The sequence below is a fragment of the Apus apus genome, chromosome Z, assembly GCF_020740795.1.
Source record: "Apus apus isolate bApuApu2 chromosome Z, bApuApu2.pri.cur, whole genome shotgun sequence".
Lineage (NCBI taxonomy): Eukaryota > Metazoa > Chordata > Aves > Apodiformes > Apodidae > Apus > Apus apus.
In genome coordinates this window covers 36,656,770-36,675,280 of record NC_067312.1, presented here as the reverse complement: position 1 = coordinate 36,675,280, position 18,511 = coordinate 36,656,770, and the positions used below count along the sequence as shown (strand labels likewise).

Genomic DNA, 18,511 nt, shown 5'->3' with positions numbered 1-18,511 from the left:
TCACAGCAACGTTGGGCAACTATCATACATTCATACACACCATACACGCCAGCTGATACTAATTCCTAATTAGCATACATAAATGAGGTAGTAAGGCAGGGAAGGAAGCCTAGTAGTTCTGAAAAGGGAAGAAGAGAAAGCTCTTACCTCATGGATGAGGGCCACCAACACCTGCTGGAAACTGCGGCCCCGGCTGGCCAGAAACCTAGGCAGGGGCCTGCCATCTTTACCCATGTGAACTGGAAGGTCATAACATGACAACATGCCAGCTTAAAGAGGGAGAGAAGGGGAAAAGGAAGGTCAACTCCAATATTCATGTTAACAGGTCATAAGTCTTGCATAAGTCAGTGAGGAACCCCAGCAAAGTAAACTTAATAAAGCCAACAATTTAAAAGTAAAAATAAGCAGTGTAAAACATTATTGCTTCTTAAACTGATTTACTCTCATATTCATAGAAATTTTTAGGTCAAAGCATGTATACTTGTCTAACTTCAAGAAAGCGACAGCTTACCTGCAAGACCTGGTGTCATGCCTGGTTGTTTGTTCCTCTCATACATTTTCAGCAAGAAGTTTGGAACACCTGCCACGGTCTTGCCCTGGTCTGAACGTATGATTCCTCCTCTCAATGCAGAATGATACACACTACGGGGCATGTTGGTCATCTCCTGTTTTACAAGTGATGCTGCAAACTCTTCAAATGCTGGATGAAGTGCAATAAAATGAGAAGAGAGGAAAGGGAATGTCATGAGCCTGATGACTGACAGACCAAATAAGCTCTGGAAAACCCAACATGACACCTGTGCTTCAGACAACGTAAGTTTAGAAAAACTACTGACACATTCAGATTAAAACTCAAGGTCAAGGACTTGAAAACTCTTAGAAAGTGTCTCTGAAGACAAACTTGCTGACTCTGCAGGTTGCTCATGACTGAGCTAGTAATTTCATATAGTAAGGTTCCAAAGAAAAAAACCCTTAACTATTCCACAAGCTGTTCACTGTATTCTTTAATTGCTACACCGAAAAACACTGGCACATGCTGACGGAAGGACAATAAGAAATAAAACTGATGTTTAAAAATGCAGTGAAAATATGATCTCTAATAAACAGTTTTCTTAAAGAGATTTAAAAAAAGCACCTCCTGCAAGAATTAAAGAGGGAGGGAAGGAAAAGAAGTAGCAATTCAGAGCACAAGGAAGGAGGAAAGAAAAGCAAAAGCAAAGCAAAAAGAATGGAGATCTCACAAGCAACAAGCTAAACATGCTTCAGAAGTTTCAGCTGCACAAACAAGTGCACAAACAAAGACTTCGGGGAAAATTCTAAGAAACAAAGTGTCTTCCTAAAAAGCATCTTGGTCCTTCTCCTTCTAAGCAGTATGAAAGTAGTGAAATAATCTCAATAATGTGCAATGGCAGGATTCCAAAAGATGAGATGGAACAGATTCAGCTTCTACAGGAGACAGACTTTGTGGCTCTTGGCCTGTCTTGGACATTGTATCATTAATCCAGTTTCATACTGCTCCAGTAAAGCAATTAACTCATAACAACCCCCTCTGCTGGTCACTGAACAGTTGCTTAACTATACTGTACTAGAAAATGAAGACTCCTTTGAGGAAGAATCTATTCAGGGAATGTCTGGGGTTGGAAAATCTATTTGCATATGTATTTGTTATACCAGTCTCTGGTGGCTGCATCTTTTTTTTCAGATCATTTTCTTTGAATTCCGTTTTAGTTTCCCATCTTCCCAGTAAATTGCCTATCCCAGCATCCATTGCATGGCTTGAGTTTTCTGCCCGCTCTCTTTCATTGAAGTAGGTTATGTCAGTCTTCCATGCAAAGCATCCAGAACTTACTAGCTAGTGCATACAGACTCTCTAGGTGAGGCTGCACAGGCTCTAAACTCCAACACGTGGAGTATTTTCCCAGGGTGGGGGGGAAGGCAAAAAAAACCCTGCACTTTACTGTGATACTCCATTATAAGAAAGCCACAGGTCCATGCAGTCACTGTGACTATAAATCTGAAAAGTAACCCCAAATACTAAATATACTATACCTCCTAAAACAGCAGCTGGTGTTACAGACAAGAGCTTGATATACGAAGAACCTGGAACAAAATGATCCACCTCCTTCTCCTCTTCTTCATATTCATTCATGTCTGAGTCAAATTCTGGTCGTGCCTGAGAGATATAAAAAAATGAAATGTCAACACAAACCATTCCAAATCCTCATTACCTTTTATGATTCCAAGCATTAAACAAGTGTCAAAAATACCAAGTAAATATTAAAAGCTCCCCATTACACTAATCTCATTCAATTGCATAAATTTTAAGTTGAAAGCATAAAAGGCTCTTCTTCAACCTGAATGAAAGGCAAAATTGGCTGATAAAAATCACATGGGTATGTCAATTAATATCTGTTATAAGAAAATTAATCTTGACATTAATCTAGATTAACTAATATTACTAAAATGTCATTTTCATTCAGATTCTTCTTCAATTAAAGCCATATTTTGTATTGGCCCTTCAACATACACCGAGCATTTCTGCTAGATGTTATTTTTCCATACTAGTTTTCTGAATTTGAAAAACTGCAACATATTTACAAAGCTTTCAATAAAAACATATTTGCTAGTTTTTCTAACAAAAAGTAACAGCTGTAAAGTAACAAAACCAATAACACAGAACTATGTACTAGGATGAAAGATTTAGTATTGCAGCCATGTTTAGAGATTTCCTCCATCGTATCTTGTGCTCTTCTATGCAAAACACATTTTCATTGTAAGATTTATGCTGAACTCTTCTCATCAATTTATATAAAACAAGTATGTTTTTTACTTGAAAAGTACTTATTCAGACCTTCTTGTAAGAGCAGTTAAAACATGCAAGTGGAGCCAATCTTTTAATACTGCAGTAAATAAAAACTTAGAGAGGTATTTACTTTGCAGTAAGTAACAGTGAACTACTGATTATTGCCTAGTCTTTTTTATAAGGTTAATTTAAAAAAAGTCACATAGATGACCTTACATGTTTATTTCCCTCCACACTTTGATTTTGTAAGATTATTAAGTCAACTAATCAGACTGAGGTTTCAGAGTTTAACAGCCCTTTGTTTAGTTAAAAAAGCTTTCCAGGAGGTACTTCAATTAATTTCTGGCTGCCTTCATCAGCAAAAAACCAAAATCTTACAAAACTGTAAAAGTTCAGAAGAGAAACACAGGTGAAGTTTGCAGCTTAATTCCAAAAATAGCATGTATTTTTCACACTGACTTGCCCATTTCAGCAACAAAAGCACTAAGGATGAGTGTGATTGCCATGGATGAAGCAGTAACCACAAGAGCTGCTCAGTGTCAAGACTCAAATGCAAGCATTAACAGAAGAGAACAAAATGCAAACCAACTGCCCCAAAATAACCTGCTGTTCTAACTTATGAAAGAAAAATAGGACCTTGTGACTGCTTACACCTCACTCTGCCTCCACTTGTGCCCTTCCCCTCTCATAAGTCTTAGTTATGCGAATCATACATAATACCATCCTATTTCACCAGCAGCTCATACTCCCTTTATGAGGTTCTTATATTGTCTGCTACAGGGCCTTTTTTCATTTCCAAGAGAATACAACTCATGTCAGATGAAGTATCAGATATCTTTACTCTTAAACATACAATATTGCTACCTGTTCAGGAAGATGAAGAATTCTGTGTTCCTCAGAGCCAAATGATGAGAGTGATTTATAGGCTGAAATGGCTACAACATGGTCCTAGAAAATTAACAGGAAAAAAACTGTAAGCACAGAATATGGTATTGCTTCCTACTGGAAAATGCACATAAGAAGAACCTATCTACTAACGTCTGAATGCTGAAAAAGACTTTAAAATAACATTGTTTTCCTGGGGCGTACTCTCAATTGTTTACTTTATATACAGAACACAAACCAGCAAGACCTATTATCTAGGCTTGATAACAAATACTCTGATTGCTACACTCCGTTACTACTGAGGGTAGTTTATACAGAAATATCTGAGACACATTTAAACTAAAATACTTTGCTTCCACCAGCCCCATAATGATGCTGGTCCTACATTCCCACTACATTACAATACCCTGTCTAAGCACTGACTTAGTTGACACAGCTGCAGCTTTGTCAAGAATGCTTCACCATATCAAGGCTGAAGTCTATTAGAGCAGGCCTACTAGTTTGTGTTACAATTCTTCTTGGAAGTGGCAAACGCTAAGGGCATCAGTTACTGTCTTTCATTTGCACTATGCTGCTTCAAAATCAGTGTTAAACAGTTAATGATAAGAAGAATGCCCTATTAGAAAATAAGATCACTGACACTGATAATCTTGCCTCAACAGAAAGGTGTAAAACTTAATATCCAGTTGCTGACATCAGGAATTAACATTTTCAGGTGTATCACCTACCTTGTTTTGTGTGTTGTTCCAAAGGAAGCTGATAACTTGAGCTTTGAATTTCTATAAAAGCAAACAGAACAGGCATTCTGATTTTATGTAACCAAATAAGCAGTTGAAATAAAGGCAGTTACTTGAAAAAAGATGCTGCCACATCAACATGCACCGAGCTAGGAAAGTGGAAAGGGTGCACATTTTAACTGTAAATGCATTCACACATCCTCACATTCTTGGAGAGAGAAACCTGTGATCAACCTTGAACTGGAGTTTCTCACCTACCTCCCAGGATTCATTAATGCAAGCTAAAATTTTGAAAGTGGATGGAATCGTGCATTATGATTAACCTGAATTAGGCCGTGGATGCAATTTAGAGATTCTAAAAACAAGCAGACACACCTAAAACTCATACAAAGATCTACTAAAAGAAGAGACTCACCTTAGTCCGTGAGCACTTACCTCATATTCATTTGTATTCACTGTTAACGAGGGAACCAGGGCAAACAACTCATTTAGTGCTTTTAAAATTAGGGGTCTTGTATCACAACTCAGCTTTGGTGACAGAGCATTCCACGTAGAACGGATGCAAACAACCTGGAGGGAAAGTGGCAGGCATCATTACCAACAACAACCTCAACCTGGTTTCAACAAAATTTCTTCCCAGCACTTGACTTCTTTCTTCCTGTTTAGGAACACGAATCAGGGTCATACAATAAAAAAAGCAAGCATGTTAAAAACTCATTTTTATTAAACAGTCTCACAGTATATTAATTGATGTTGTGCAATAATACTGCACAACACTTCACCAAATAAAGTAGCTACCAGTAGGAATTAATATGACACTGTGAGCGAGACACATAAAGCAGCAGATATATCTTCATTTAACACCACTGCTCTACTTAATTAGATCGTATTAGCTTACAAACATGCTGCCTCTGGAAGTTCAACAGGATGGAAGCAGAGGAAGCTATGTTCCCTAGCAGCCCTCCAAAACAAAACACACTTGATCTTTAAATACAACTAAATCCAATGAAATTTGTAGAAGAAAATACTGTAATCCTGCAGAAATAACTGGGAAAACGTCAAACTAAAATAAACACTAATATCAAAACTGCATTAGCACTATACTAAACAGCTCCATTCTTAAAATTTACAGTGACAGAAATAAATTCAGTGAACCAGAAACATTAAAAAAAAACCTATGTGAGGAAACCACAGATTATGGTAACATCATGCTTCCAGTTGTTAACTTACAAAACCTGTGAAACTGGTTTGAAAATAATACAATTTTTTAAAAAATTTTGTTAATAATTAATTTGGAGTCTTCTCATTTGCTCTCCAACTCCTTGGAACATAGTAACTTCATCCTTTTTAATTTGCCTTTGCAGTTATTCTAGAAACCTAGAAGTTACCATGCATTTAATAGAAGCCAAAATCACTTTAGATACACTTATGCAATCCCAGCTATTAGATCCTTAAGAGAGGAGAAAATAACTGAAAAGAACAATCATAACAAATTATTGGCAATGGCATGTAAAAAGAAGGAGCATCTGCAGGCTTCCATGCCAAAGAATCCAGTATCAACTGGAATAATAATGCTTTTCTGTTCTTTTTTTTAACGGAGGAGGGCAATATTTGGTTATAGGACAAATGCACCTGAAAACGCAAAGTGACGGGACATAGCAGATCATAAAATTAAACCCTCGGAACACCTTGCAGGTTATGGTTTCAAGGTTGGTATTTTTTTTACAGATTAGAAATCACTGGGGAGAAACAACAACAAATACTTGAAATCCTCCAACAAACAGGTTGGTAACACTCTGCATAGAAAAAAATCTTACCTGCTCTTGAATACCTATAGAGGGTAGGGAAAGCTGAACAATTAAGTTTCAAAATTTAACAGTACTAGATACATGTACCCCAGTGATTAGGTGGCAAAAAGACTTTGAGAAGAGAATTCTCATGCAGATTCAACACGCACTGGGAAGCATTAAAGTATACTAAAAATCATTAGTTAGCCAGCTCAACAGATCAGCTTTTTTTTTAATTATATAGACCAACAGAGAAACACCATGAGTTTGTCAGATGTAAGGGGGAAAAAAAAAAATTAAAAAATTTCCACTGCTTCTTTCTCACAATTGAACTGTTTCATTCGCACCAAAAAATAAACTGTGTCCCCAGTTACATTCAGTGTTTGGTAAGCTATAGCAAATCTCTTGGCTTTTTTGCCCTAGCCAAATATGACTTCTTGTGTTCAGACATAACACTAAATGAAAGCAAGAACTAAGCACATGATAGAACATACTTACAGTAACCTCTGTATTACAATGTTGTTTCACAGAATACATGAAAACATGGACTGTATTTACCAATTCAGTAGCTTGTTCACTCTCATAGCAAGCTGTCTGGAAGAATATTCTGGAGACATGCCTCACTTTTCAAACCTCAGTTAAAGATGGCACTCCACTTTTTAGCCTAAGTTTAATTATCTGAACAGGCCCACTGAATACAAGATCACTTTTTGTGCTTAACTCCTTGAGCATTTTTCCAAACTATCCCTAATTCAAAGTAACGAATCTCTGAAATTATGAAGCAACTTGCCACAAGGCACTTGAGATACTGTACCTGAAAACAGCATGCCACACATAATTAGTACAAAATGTTACAGTACAGAGAGCAAAGATCTTTGGGGCCATATGAAAGGACAAGGAAGCAAACACTGGAGTTTTATTTTGTTGAAGGTTTGGAAGAAAGTAAAGGCTTTGATTTCTCCTAGCTGAAAGAAGGAATCTCACAGGAGTGCCTGCTCCGGACCATCAAGGCTTCTAATTTTTTTTTCTTGTAAGTATTCCATCTATGCTCTTTATGAGATATATCAATGTAATGTCAGTATTTACCTCTAGCACTAACTCACATTTGAGATTAAAATGGAGCCATCTGCATATCAATGAGGCTGTGATTCAGACCATCCACATACTCAGGCAGACATCACTGGATCAAGTTGCATTCAGAACATTCAGGGTTAGGTGTTCAGAATGTTTCTAAATGTTAGAAATTACACTGCTGCCATCAGTGATGTCTTCCATACTCATCCTGCCTTCTGAAGCTACGTGTACATACATTTAGCCTTTTGAAGGCATAAACATAACAGAATTGCAAATCAAAACAATCTTGAGCAAATGTAATGAAAGTTTCTTTCAAGTCTGTGAAATTAAAGCAAAGCAATAAGACTCAGTCAAAGACAAATACAAATCTACTGATATAATGAAATCAAATGAAGAGATGTTCATCTTCCACAAAGGCATTATGAAATACAAATTTAGTGTTACCCTGCACTGAAAAAACTCAGCATGTTTGGTATCACTGAATTCAGGTCATTCCTGAATTAAGCACTCGCTTCAATCAGTGCAAAACACATTTTAGATTTTAGTTTAAAAAACTGAAGATGCCTTTTGAGTCAAATCCATTTCAGAAATAGGAAACCCATGAGTCTGCTTCCATGGTAAGTACCATTGATGGCTACAAACATCCAATCTGATAACATTCCAAGTGAAAATGTTATCTCTTTCTCATCTTTCAAAACACTGTTCTGAATAAGAAAACAGCTCTACCAGTATTCAGAAAAATAGATCTATCTATCAGCACTGTAAGCTCTTACTACACTAAACTACCTAGAAAATTAACTTTGTAAAGACCTAGTTTTCTGAAAACAGAAAATACACCTTGTATTGATGTGCAGAGTACCATATAAAATTGTATATTCATGGGGTCTCAACTGACATTGTCATTAAAAAAGACTACAAAATGCCTAGTTGGCATTTCTGAAGTTTCACTTTGTTCTTTTCTATAGTACTAAACACATTCTCCAATTTCAACTAAAAGGCCATAAAAACAGGCAGCAATTTAATAGACATTTCAGATTTAGCAGTTATTCATACCATGCATAAGCAATAGCCAATTGCACTGCGATAATTGTCTGGAACAACTGGACACATTAGCATTTTCAGCCTAAAACCCTATGGCAGATGGAAATCAGCAGAAACAAGGCATATCAAATGTCTTCTTTCAGCTGCACTGAAACAATGTACTGGTTTTGGACCACATGTACTTCATAGGCCAAAACCAGTGGCCCTCCATTAAGTCATACATAAAAAATTGTATTCCTACAATCATACTGTGTCCTACATAGTATACCACTGAGGATTGATTTCCACACATATTCACGTACATGTAAGAATCATATGCAGCAAGTGCAGTACTGCTACCACAGTCCCATTAAATAGCTGTGCATGAAGCAAAGCAACAGAGTTAAGAATTGGTGGAATTCTCGAAAACAAATGTTTTCTCAGACTAGAAAGGCAGATACTACTATTGCATCTTGTTTAGAAGGTCTGTATTGAGGAACTGCTCACATTTCTAGGATCCATGATCACACTGGGAACACAGTATACTGAATATAAATTCAACTTCACATTCAATTCAACACAGTGACAAAAATAAGCATCAACCTATATACAAGTTTTTATTCATTGAAACCACAAAACTGCAAAAACATAATAGTCTGTGTAATAATATTTTCAGTTCAGTGCTTGTCCTGGTTTGAGCCAGGATGAAGCCAATTTTCCTTTTACTGATTTTTTTTTTCCTTCAGTAAGCTTACTTTTAACTAGCAGCAGAGCATTTCAGCTAAGACTGATAACAGTGGAATGTTTTTCTAACTGCTGGGTCTTCGAGGTCACACCTTTGCTCTGCCGGCTCAGACACTACAGGGAGATCTATGACACCCCCATAGGAGGCTGAGTTAGACAGACAGCAAAACTGGCCAGAGATATTCCATTCCATGTATCTATGTAAGCTCAGAGAAAGGTCAGAGACCACAGAAGACAACTTCCTTCCTGCTGCTTGTTCCCTTCTCTCCCCTCCATGGCCAGTGTCCAGGGAGGACTCCGTCCATCCAGCACCATCGACCCCCAGGCTCAAGCTCTCCTGACCCTCATCACTCTGTGCTTTCTGCAGCAGCTCCGGGACTTTTCAGGACTGTTCCAGCTCAGGAGATGCTGTGGGAGTTGCTGGGGGTGGGGGGAGGCAAGAGGCTTTTGCACATATCTGAACATATTTGTATATAATTGTATATATTTTCTTTTATCATCAGTGTTTAATTAAAGCTGTGTAGTTTAGTTTTCAATCCAGCCAAGTCTCTCTCTTCTTCTCTCTCTCCTTCCCTACCTGGGTGGGAGGGGGAGGGGATCGAGAGCATTGTTGTCAAACCCGAGTCAAATGGTGCCTGTGGTGTTCAGTTAGATAAGGACAATCTAGAGCCGCTGCGCAAGGTTCCTTTGGCTTTTCTAAAAAAATTAACTCTCCTAATCTATGATGGTTCTGATCATTTAAGAGCTCCTTTAAATGAATGGTAATCCAGAAACATAGAATGCCACCCAGAATGTTTCTGCTTTTGCAAATAACATATGCAACAGAGTTCTCAGTTTAAAGCAGATGGTCTTGTAAGATGCCACTCTGACAGCTGCCAGCTCAAACATGTAAATTTAATTCAAGAACCCAACATCCAAGTGTCACATCTAAATAAGTCCCAACTAAAATCTGTTTTTTCGCACTTCAGGTGGAAATTCTTGACTAATTGCATTGCTGCATCCAGAAATCATAAAATACTAGCATTTTGGAAACAGTAGCTCCTTAAGGGAAAAGTTTTCTAAACATGAAAAAGTAACTAAAATAGTACAAGTGTATTTTTGTGTGTTTCATTTCTCATTGGTTGCTTCTGAAAGAAACACACAGCCTTCTGCCACAATATAAGGCACATTTACTTTGCATACTTCCCAACAAAAAATGACACATTACCCTCGCATATTTAAGTTAACAGGAGTTTGCAGGAAGTAATTCTTCTCTCACTTTAAACACTGCTGGTATAGGAAGAAAATCTGTTGTTGTTACAAAAGGAGAACAAAACCAATACAAGTTCATTCAGGTTGTTAAACACTACTTCAGTGTTAAATTAGGACTGAAAAAAATTTATTAAAAGCAGCCAAGGACAGGTTAGGAAGGAGAGATTTGCTCAGAATGGCAGAAGTTAGTGTATTTTGTCTTTGCTAAAGAAACAGTAGGAGAATGGTACTTAATTTAAAAAAAACAAACAGAAAGGTTATAAAAGCAGTAACAACCTTGAACTGAATAGGTGACAGTGGTAAATCTTGTGAATAACTTTCTCAGCTTGTCATGAAACTCCCAAGGAAAAGCCTTGTGATTTTAGAGTTACTGCTTAGCTGGACAAAGCTGTCCTCTGAAAATGCAATACACTCAAAGAAACCAGCAAGATGAGAACTTTATGACACGGATATACCAATTACTGTCTGCAGAAAGAGAATCAGTGCTAATTAGAAAATGTATGTTCATAGATCAAGACACAATAGTGTCTAGAAACATTGGTAAAACTTCTTTTTAAGTCTGCTTTCATCTTTAGGTTCTTTTTTTTTGTTATTCTAGGTTTGTTCAAATTGACACACCATTATAATCTTGAGTCATTAACAACCACATACTTTACAAGCTCTCAGGGCTTCTGGTACAGCACATTTTGTTTTACATTTGTGTTTTCTTGTTATTTTTAGAATTTATTTTTAAGTAGCAAACTTACAGCTGCACAAAGCACAAACTGGAAACAAGGGTAAAAACTAAAAGCTAGGGTTTACAGATGTCAAGGAGAGAAAAAGCAATCTCACTTCAGGTGACCTTCTACCCTCAGAGGAAAAAATGGGGAACAACAATGTTTAAATTGAATTTCACTTCTGATCTGTGGTGCAACAAGTCAGACAGGTACGTCAATTTAAGAAGTACCTTCTCTGAGACAATTATCCATTCATACCACAACTCCACAAGGCTGGTACACCAAGTCTATCACAGAATCCTTGATTCAGAAACTAACTTAAAAGCATAAAATAGTTTAGGTTGGAAGGGACCTTCAAGTCATGTAAACAATCCCTCCACAATAAGCTGGGATATCTTCAACTAGATAAGGTTGCTCAAAACCCCATCCAACCCGACCATAACTGTTTCCAGGGATGGGGCTTCTACTACCTCTCTGGCCAACCTGTTCCAGCTTTTCACCACCTTCTGTGTAAAAAAATGTCTTCCTTATTTCTGGTCTGAATCTACTCTCTCTTAGTTTAAAACCATGACCCCTTGTCCTATCACTACAGGCCCTGCTAAAAAGTTTGTCCCTATCTTTTTTTGAAGCACCCTTAAAGTATTTAAAGGCTGCAATAAGGTCTCCCAGCAGCCTACTCTTCACACTGAACAACCTCAGCCCTCTCAGCCCTTCTTCATAGGAGAGGTGCTCCAGCCCCTCTGATCATTTTTGTGGCTCTCCTCTGGAACCAGTGCAAGAGGTCATGTCTTTCCTGTGCTGGGGACTCCAGAACCGGGCACAGTACTCAAAGTCAGGTCTCACCAGAGGAGTAGCATCCTAATCCACAAAGAAGGGCCAACATAGGGACTATTTCAAACGCTTTGTAAGGATAAAAGGTACATTTAACATGTTAACATAGTTGTAAAAATGGTTTGTAACATTTCTTAGCTCATCATGGCTGTTTGGGTTCACGCTTTGCTATCTGCAGATATCACAGCCTCTTAAAATGAAAGCAAGTTATAAGATCCTTTTGAGTGGATCATGGACCACAACATTTTTATAACAATGGATCTCAAGCCTTTTGCTAGTGTTTGGCACAGCTGATCATTCCCTATGATCACAGTGCTGCAGTCATCACCTTAAAGTCTGTGACTTCTATCTTAAAACAACAGGAAGTCAGGACATGTTTGTTCTGCTCAAAAATTCTTCCACTTTGAAAAAATTACTTAAGCAGAACTGGGGTCTATAAATAACCTAGAAAACACAGCTGGAAATAGATCTCATTTAACAGTTTTCTAAAGAACTCCATCACCCCTCAGTAACCTTAACATCTCTTCCTAGCGTATGCACAACAGAAAAAAGGGCAACCCAGTACAACTGCAATTCTTATTTAAACAACCCAGTAGCTTCAGCAGAAATACAAAGCAGATTCCTCAGTCTGTCACTTTCCCAAAATGATCCTCAGGTAGCTACTTCTTGAATTACTTGTCTTCCTTCCTAGTTTTTGATAAAACCTTAAAACTTAAACAGTATATCCAGAGAGTAAACATGCCAGCAACCAAGCCAACACATGGAATTCATCACTTCTTGCAGAGCAGCTCAACATCTTCCATGATGGTTGCCTGAAATTCAGAATCTCCTCTAAACTACAATTAAGATAAAATCTATCAGAATCTTTCCAAAATATGTAATTGCAGCAAAATCCACCAGACACATCCTCTACCGAAAAGTGTTACAGAAAGTGTTACCGAAAAGCCAGTTACAGAAGTACCTGCAACCTGCAAAAGCTGACCTACATTCCAACCCATGCACTGAAGGACTGACCTGCTGGAGTAGAAGCTCACCGTACAATTTCCCAGAAACAATTAAATGATCTTGGAAGGGAGAAGAACAAAATTTGTCAGAAGAAAAAAAGATTTTGCAACAATTCAACACACTCTTAAAAAGAAGACAACTAAAAAAAGTCCATGATGCACAAGCAAAGCACAAAACACAGGGACAAGCCAATGTACTCTTACCTCAGCCTCACAAAGTGCCTGAAGACCCTGCAACACTATGGCAGCAGGTGTAGCTTGATCAGGTTTTGTGCATTCATTTAATACCTGAGAAATTGCAGCCAACATATCTGCTCCATGCTGATATGGCCTAAGAAAAGAACATGAATATATATGGCAATATTAATGCATACATGCAACTTCTATTCCATAAACAAAAGTTCATTAAGCATTGGTTTTGTTTAAACAATGACAGAAACAGACTAAAACTGGAACAAAAAAAAGATACAAGGGATTATATGATATAGCACCCTTAAGGCTGAATGACATGGAGAATTAAATCAGCAGGCACCAAGTTCCAAATAAAAGATCACCAAACGGTTGAGCTCTGGAAGCTTTTGTCCAGTTGATGCTGGTATACTAAAAGATTATGTCATTCAAGAAGCAACTGAGAAAGAAAATCCACATGGGCTATTAATGACACTATTGTGTCACTAAGGACACCTAGTTACATGTTTATTATACATGAAACATTCAGGCGTCCTGTTTCCTCTCACTTTCTTCCAAATTATTTCTAAACACATGAAGAATGTGCATACATCTAAACTGTAACTACACTACTTACTGGCAAAAAGACTACAGATGCATTGAGATCTATCTCTTGCTTTTCATTTTTTATTTTTAATGTATTGGAAAATAATTGCAAAATTAAAGATGGTTGAAGCAGTAAAGTGTATTTTCTGTAAGAATTTTTTTTTAGTTGATGACTGAAAGGTTAATGAATATCCCCTGCTCTTAATAACTGACCTTCCAGACAGAAAATGAAAAGCGCAAACCAAAAGATGGGTTAGAAAGAGAAAAGATGGGTTTGTACACATAAAACTGGGAAGTAATTGATAATGTGTTTTTAAAAAAATAAAAATCTCCATAGGTACTTAGAGCTTGAAAGGATCAATATAACATCCAGACGTGCACAAGTGGTGTTCTCTGGTCAGTATTATATTGGAAAAAAAGACCAATAATTTGCATGTGACCAAATACACTTTTCAGAAAAGCATCCAATCTTTCTTTGAATAGATCAAAGGATCGACAGAGCCTTAGTTGTTCTTTCTAGTGTTCCATAACTTTTATATTTTTAAATAAATTTTAGAATTTGTAAGCGGTATGTGTTCAGTTTCTACTCAGTATTAGTACAGGATGCAAGTTTTGTTTCAGGATGAAGACATTTTAGTTTAAACATTATTGGTATGCTCTTTCTGTGTTTTAATACAAAACAAAAAACTGAATAAGTCCTGAGACTAGCAATGACTAAGTCAGTTTCTCACATGACTAGAAAAATATTACCTGCAATTAATTTAACAGAGTAGGCAAAAACAATTATTCAGCTGTTCTGAAAAAAAAAATAAAAATAAATTGTTTGCCTTTACAAAGATGTAAGATGGATAACAATTGCCCTTACCTCTGTCTACAGATATCTCTTATACAAGCAGCCTTAGCAATCAGCCGTTCCCATTGAGCATCTTTGTCAACAGATAAAGAGGGCGTATCTGACATTGCCAAGAACTTCTGCAATTCTGGGTAAATTCGATCCTAGAAAAGATTTAATTAAAAAAATTATACTCAAATTTTCAAAATTTGCTGACAAGATTTTCAATTACTAGCACTTTTACATGACTTCTAAATGCCACTTTCATTGCATACTGTAATTAGCTTTTCTTCATTATTGGAATCTAATGCTGCCTTGAGATCTAACTGGCTTTTGCAGACCAAATCTCTGTTGCTACTTTACAAACAAATCAGCAAATTATTGCCATGTAACTAAGGTCTTGTTTTTACTGCATGTTATGAAAAGTAGAAACCTTTGAGGTTTTTTTCATAATTCCAGTTTGAGACCTGATGAAATGAAAAGCACGTTTCATGAAAGGCAGACCATTGAAGTTTTTCACTAAAACAGCGAATATATATTAATACAGACACCACTCCCACCATTTACTTCATACCATTGATAGTGACATATTAGTATTACCAATGTTACAAAATTAATTTCCTTCCTTGGTTGGAGGTAAGGAGGTTTTTCAACTACACTTGTCTTAGTGACACTAGAAAAATTCTCCAACCTGTCTTTCCCACAAAGATGTCATCAGCCGCAAAGTAATTGCTCTAAGCTTTGGTGTGCTCCACAGCATGTGTATGGCCCGTAGAATCTGAGCTACGCAAACCTGGAAGAAATTTTTTTACCAAATGCCACTGTTAGTTTTTGGGTCCAAGAACAAAGACTAATCTACAAATTATTATTTTACAAAGAAAATGGAAATAATCTTTTGAAAAACCCTAATGCATAACAAGTCCAAGAGAATGTTCTAATTATATGTATATATATAGTGATGATGCAGTGCAGACAAAAAAAAAAAAAGCATGATGTACATTTCACCCTTTAAAATTCCCATTCAAAATATTAGAAAGTCATGCTGAATCTTATAAATCAGTTATCTTAAGCAAGCTATGCAATGCTTAGCTTAATTTTTTTTTATAAATGACCTCTTACTGATACCGTTTTTATTTTACTAAATTTTTTTCATTCTGACCTTGTGTACACCCAGTGTAGGCAATGTATACAATATATCCCTGTAAAGTGCAGGCTCCAAAGGTCTTCCCAACTTAAATATCAGAACTGGGATCAGGTTTGGAACCTAAAACGAAGACAAAGCAGGAAATAAACTTATAACTAGCTTGCCAACATGGTATCTTACAGAAGACAGTGAACTTGTCACAATGTATTAGAAACTCATACCTTTTTGCATTTTTCTTCTGCTAATAGGCAAGAGAAAGGAAAATTCTAAAGTCTGTAATTCCATAGGACTTAAAATGCATTTCTTTCTAAGTTACCATCTTAGAAGTACCCTGATATGCACACTCAGCTGTAACCACTGCAATAAAATAATTTACAAAATACATTAATTTTTATTTGAAATTCCATTACAGGCACACTGAAAGGAACATGCAATTGAAAACTGTACTTTTAAATACATACCAAAACAATTAAGAAACTACTCCAATTCAGTTCTGTTATTACAAAGGAATTCTGATGATTCTCCTATCATATCCCACAAACCTAGCATGTAACACAATGTAATTTACTGCATTCTTTAATATATGGTACAAAACTCCCAAAGAACTGCCTCTAAAGCGACAGTGAAGGAAAAGAGACTTATTGACTGCCATTACGCTTCTATTTAGTCACATTTTCAGTATTTTCATGCTTTCAGCACATAGTGTTTGAAAAAACTATTAATGGGAAATTCTGATACAACATTCTCTCAATATGCATTTTTCCAGGAGCAGATGTCTTCAGATGAATTTTTTTTTTCCATGTATAAAGGTCTGCCTCAGTCCAGAGAAACTAAAGAGCAAGAATAATGAATAAAAAGCCAAGAGCTCTGGGATTCTGCTTAATTCCCTCTATAATTGCAGGTTGCAAAATGCAGACCAAAAAAACCCCAACAAAAACAAATCAACAAAAGAAGCAAACCCTGTTCATTCTATGGGACTTCACTACCTTCTTAGCTAGCACCCTCCCCAGCCACCCAGTCTTTCAGATCTTTGGATGGAAGACAAATCAGGCAGTTTTACAACTTTCGTTCTGTACTGAATTTGGCTAGGACAGTTAATTTTCTTCATAGTAGCTGGTTTGGCTATGCTTTGGACTTGTGCTGCAAACAGTGTTGATATTACAGGAACGTTTTAGCTATTGCTGAGTAGCATTCACAGCATCAAGGCCATTTCTGCTTCTCTGAAATAGAAGGACAAGACACTGCCCTTGTAACTAACATCCTTAGTTACAAAAGCATTCAAAACATTATAGAGTCTGCTCAAGCCCAGTCTTCATCAGCTGTGATAAGTAGTTCATTCTAAGTCCTGTATCTCCATTGGTTTTCTTAGTTATGAAGTTCATTCATAACTAGAAGCTCTACAATAATTTTACACTAACATCTAACAAACAGGTGCTGAGTTTGATTTACAAAATTACGAGGAAAAGACTAAGCACATGCTACTCTAAGGCTATTTTTGTGTTTCCTTAAAGGAATTGTCCTTTAAAGTGTATTTGTTTTGACCTGTACATTCAAATTATAAGGTTAGGAAAATACCCAAAATATTCTAGTACATAAAGCTCCTCCTCCCTTCATCTACCTCATGTAATGGATAAATAATGCTGGGGCTAATTTCAATAGTGTATTTATGCTAAATTGTCATCAAGGGCATAATGATTTCAAAAAAAGCTGTTATGACAATTCATCAGCTCCTGTAAGTAGGAAGCAGCTCCAGAAAGGCATGCTACCTGGGAATACTGCCTTCTGGATCCCCCATGCTCTCAGAAGATATGGCAGTTAGGTCAAGTCAGTCATTAGCAACCTCAAGAAGGGTTTCAAGATTATATTTTTGTTTTAAAATTAATTTGCATCTCAAAAATTATATTGAGGTATGACAGGAATGCTTCTTTTTAAATTAAGATTAACAATGTGACACAAAATGCTTTTATTTAATAAATAGGTCTGAGAATTGTTCTCACTCTCTGCCACCAATATGGCGGTCAGATCTCTTTTTTTCTAAGCTACACAACAGTTCTTCTTCCAAACCACAGGAAGGGAGGATAGTAGGGGAAGAAGATAATCCTCCTCTTCTTTCACATTTTCTTACATTTTAATGAAGAGAAACTGTCTTCATGCAGCCCTTGTGTCTGAATAAAGAATAAGTGCCAGCCACAAAACATGCCAAGAGCAGGTTCAAGACCACCTACAGGGCCTGAAAGTGCACAGGTCCATGGGACCTGAGGACTATCTGTGGCTTCTGAGGAAATTGGTGGATGACATTGCAAAGCTGCTTTCCATCACATCTGAAAAGTCATGGCAGTCTGGTCAAGTTCCCGCTGACTGGAAAAGGGAAAGCATAACCTCCATTTTTAAAAAGGGAAAAAAGGAAGACCCAGGGAACTACAAGCCAGTCAGTCTCACCTCTGTGCCCAGCAAGTTCATGGACCAGATCCCTCCTAAAGGCTCTGCTAAGGCACATGGAAAATCCCATGGTGATAGAGGGCAACCAGCATGGCTCTACTCCAGGCAAATAAAGCCCATCTAATTTAGTGGCCTTCTACCCTAGGGTCACGGTGTCAGTGACAAAGGAAGTGCAACTCATGTAACCTACCTGGATTTGTGCAAAGCATACGACACTGTCCTGCATACCATCCTGGTCTCTAATTTGGAAATATATTAATTCAATGGATGGACCGCTCAGTGGATAAGAAACTGTCTGGATGGTTGCACTAAAGGCAGTGGTCAACAGCTTCATGTCCAAACGGAGACCAGCAACAAGCAGCATTCCTCAGGGGTCAGTATTGGGATTGGTGACATTTAACATCTTTGTCAGAGATATGGACAGTGACATTGAGTGAACTCTCAGCAAGCTTGCAGATGACACCAAGCTC

General features: G+C 37.2%; 1 protein-coding gene across 1 annotated transcript in view; it reads right to left on the bottom strand.

Annotated features, from left to right (window-relative positions):
- FOCAD (focadhesin) overlaps nt 1-18,511 on the bottom strand; it is a 97,804-nt gene that overhangs the window by 42,643 nt on the left and 36,650 nt on the right. Inside the window, exons 12-21 of the mRNA XM_051642575.1 lie at nt 15,618-15,722; nt 15,150-15,251; nt 14,492-14,622; nt 13,057-13,183; nt 4,861-4,995; nt 4,417-4,467; nt 3,668-3,751; nt 2,050-2,173; nt 512-700; nt 148-269 (exon numbers count right to left, since the gene is read on the bottom strand). Of these exons, the coding sequence (XP_051498535.1) occupies nt 148-269; nt 512-700; nt 2,050-2,173; nt 3,668-3,751; nt 4,417-4,467; nt 4,861-4,995; nt 13,057-13,183; nt 14,492-14,622; nt 15,150-15,251; nt 15,618-15,722 (1,170 nt within the window). The remainder of the gene's footprint in view (nt 1-147; nt 270-511; nt 701-2,049; nt 2,174-3,667; nt 3,752-4,416; nt 4,468-4,860; nt 4,996-13,056; nt 13,184-14,491; nt 14,623-15,149; nt 15,252-15,617; nt 15,723-18,511) is intronic.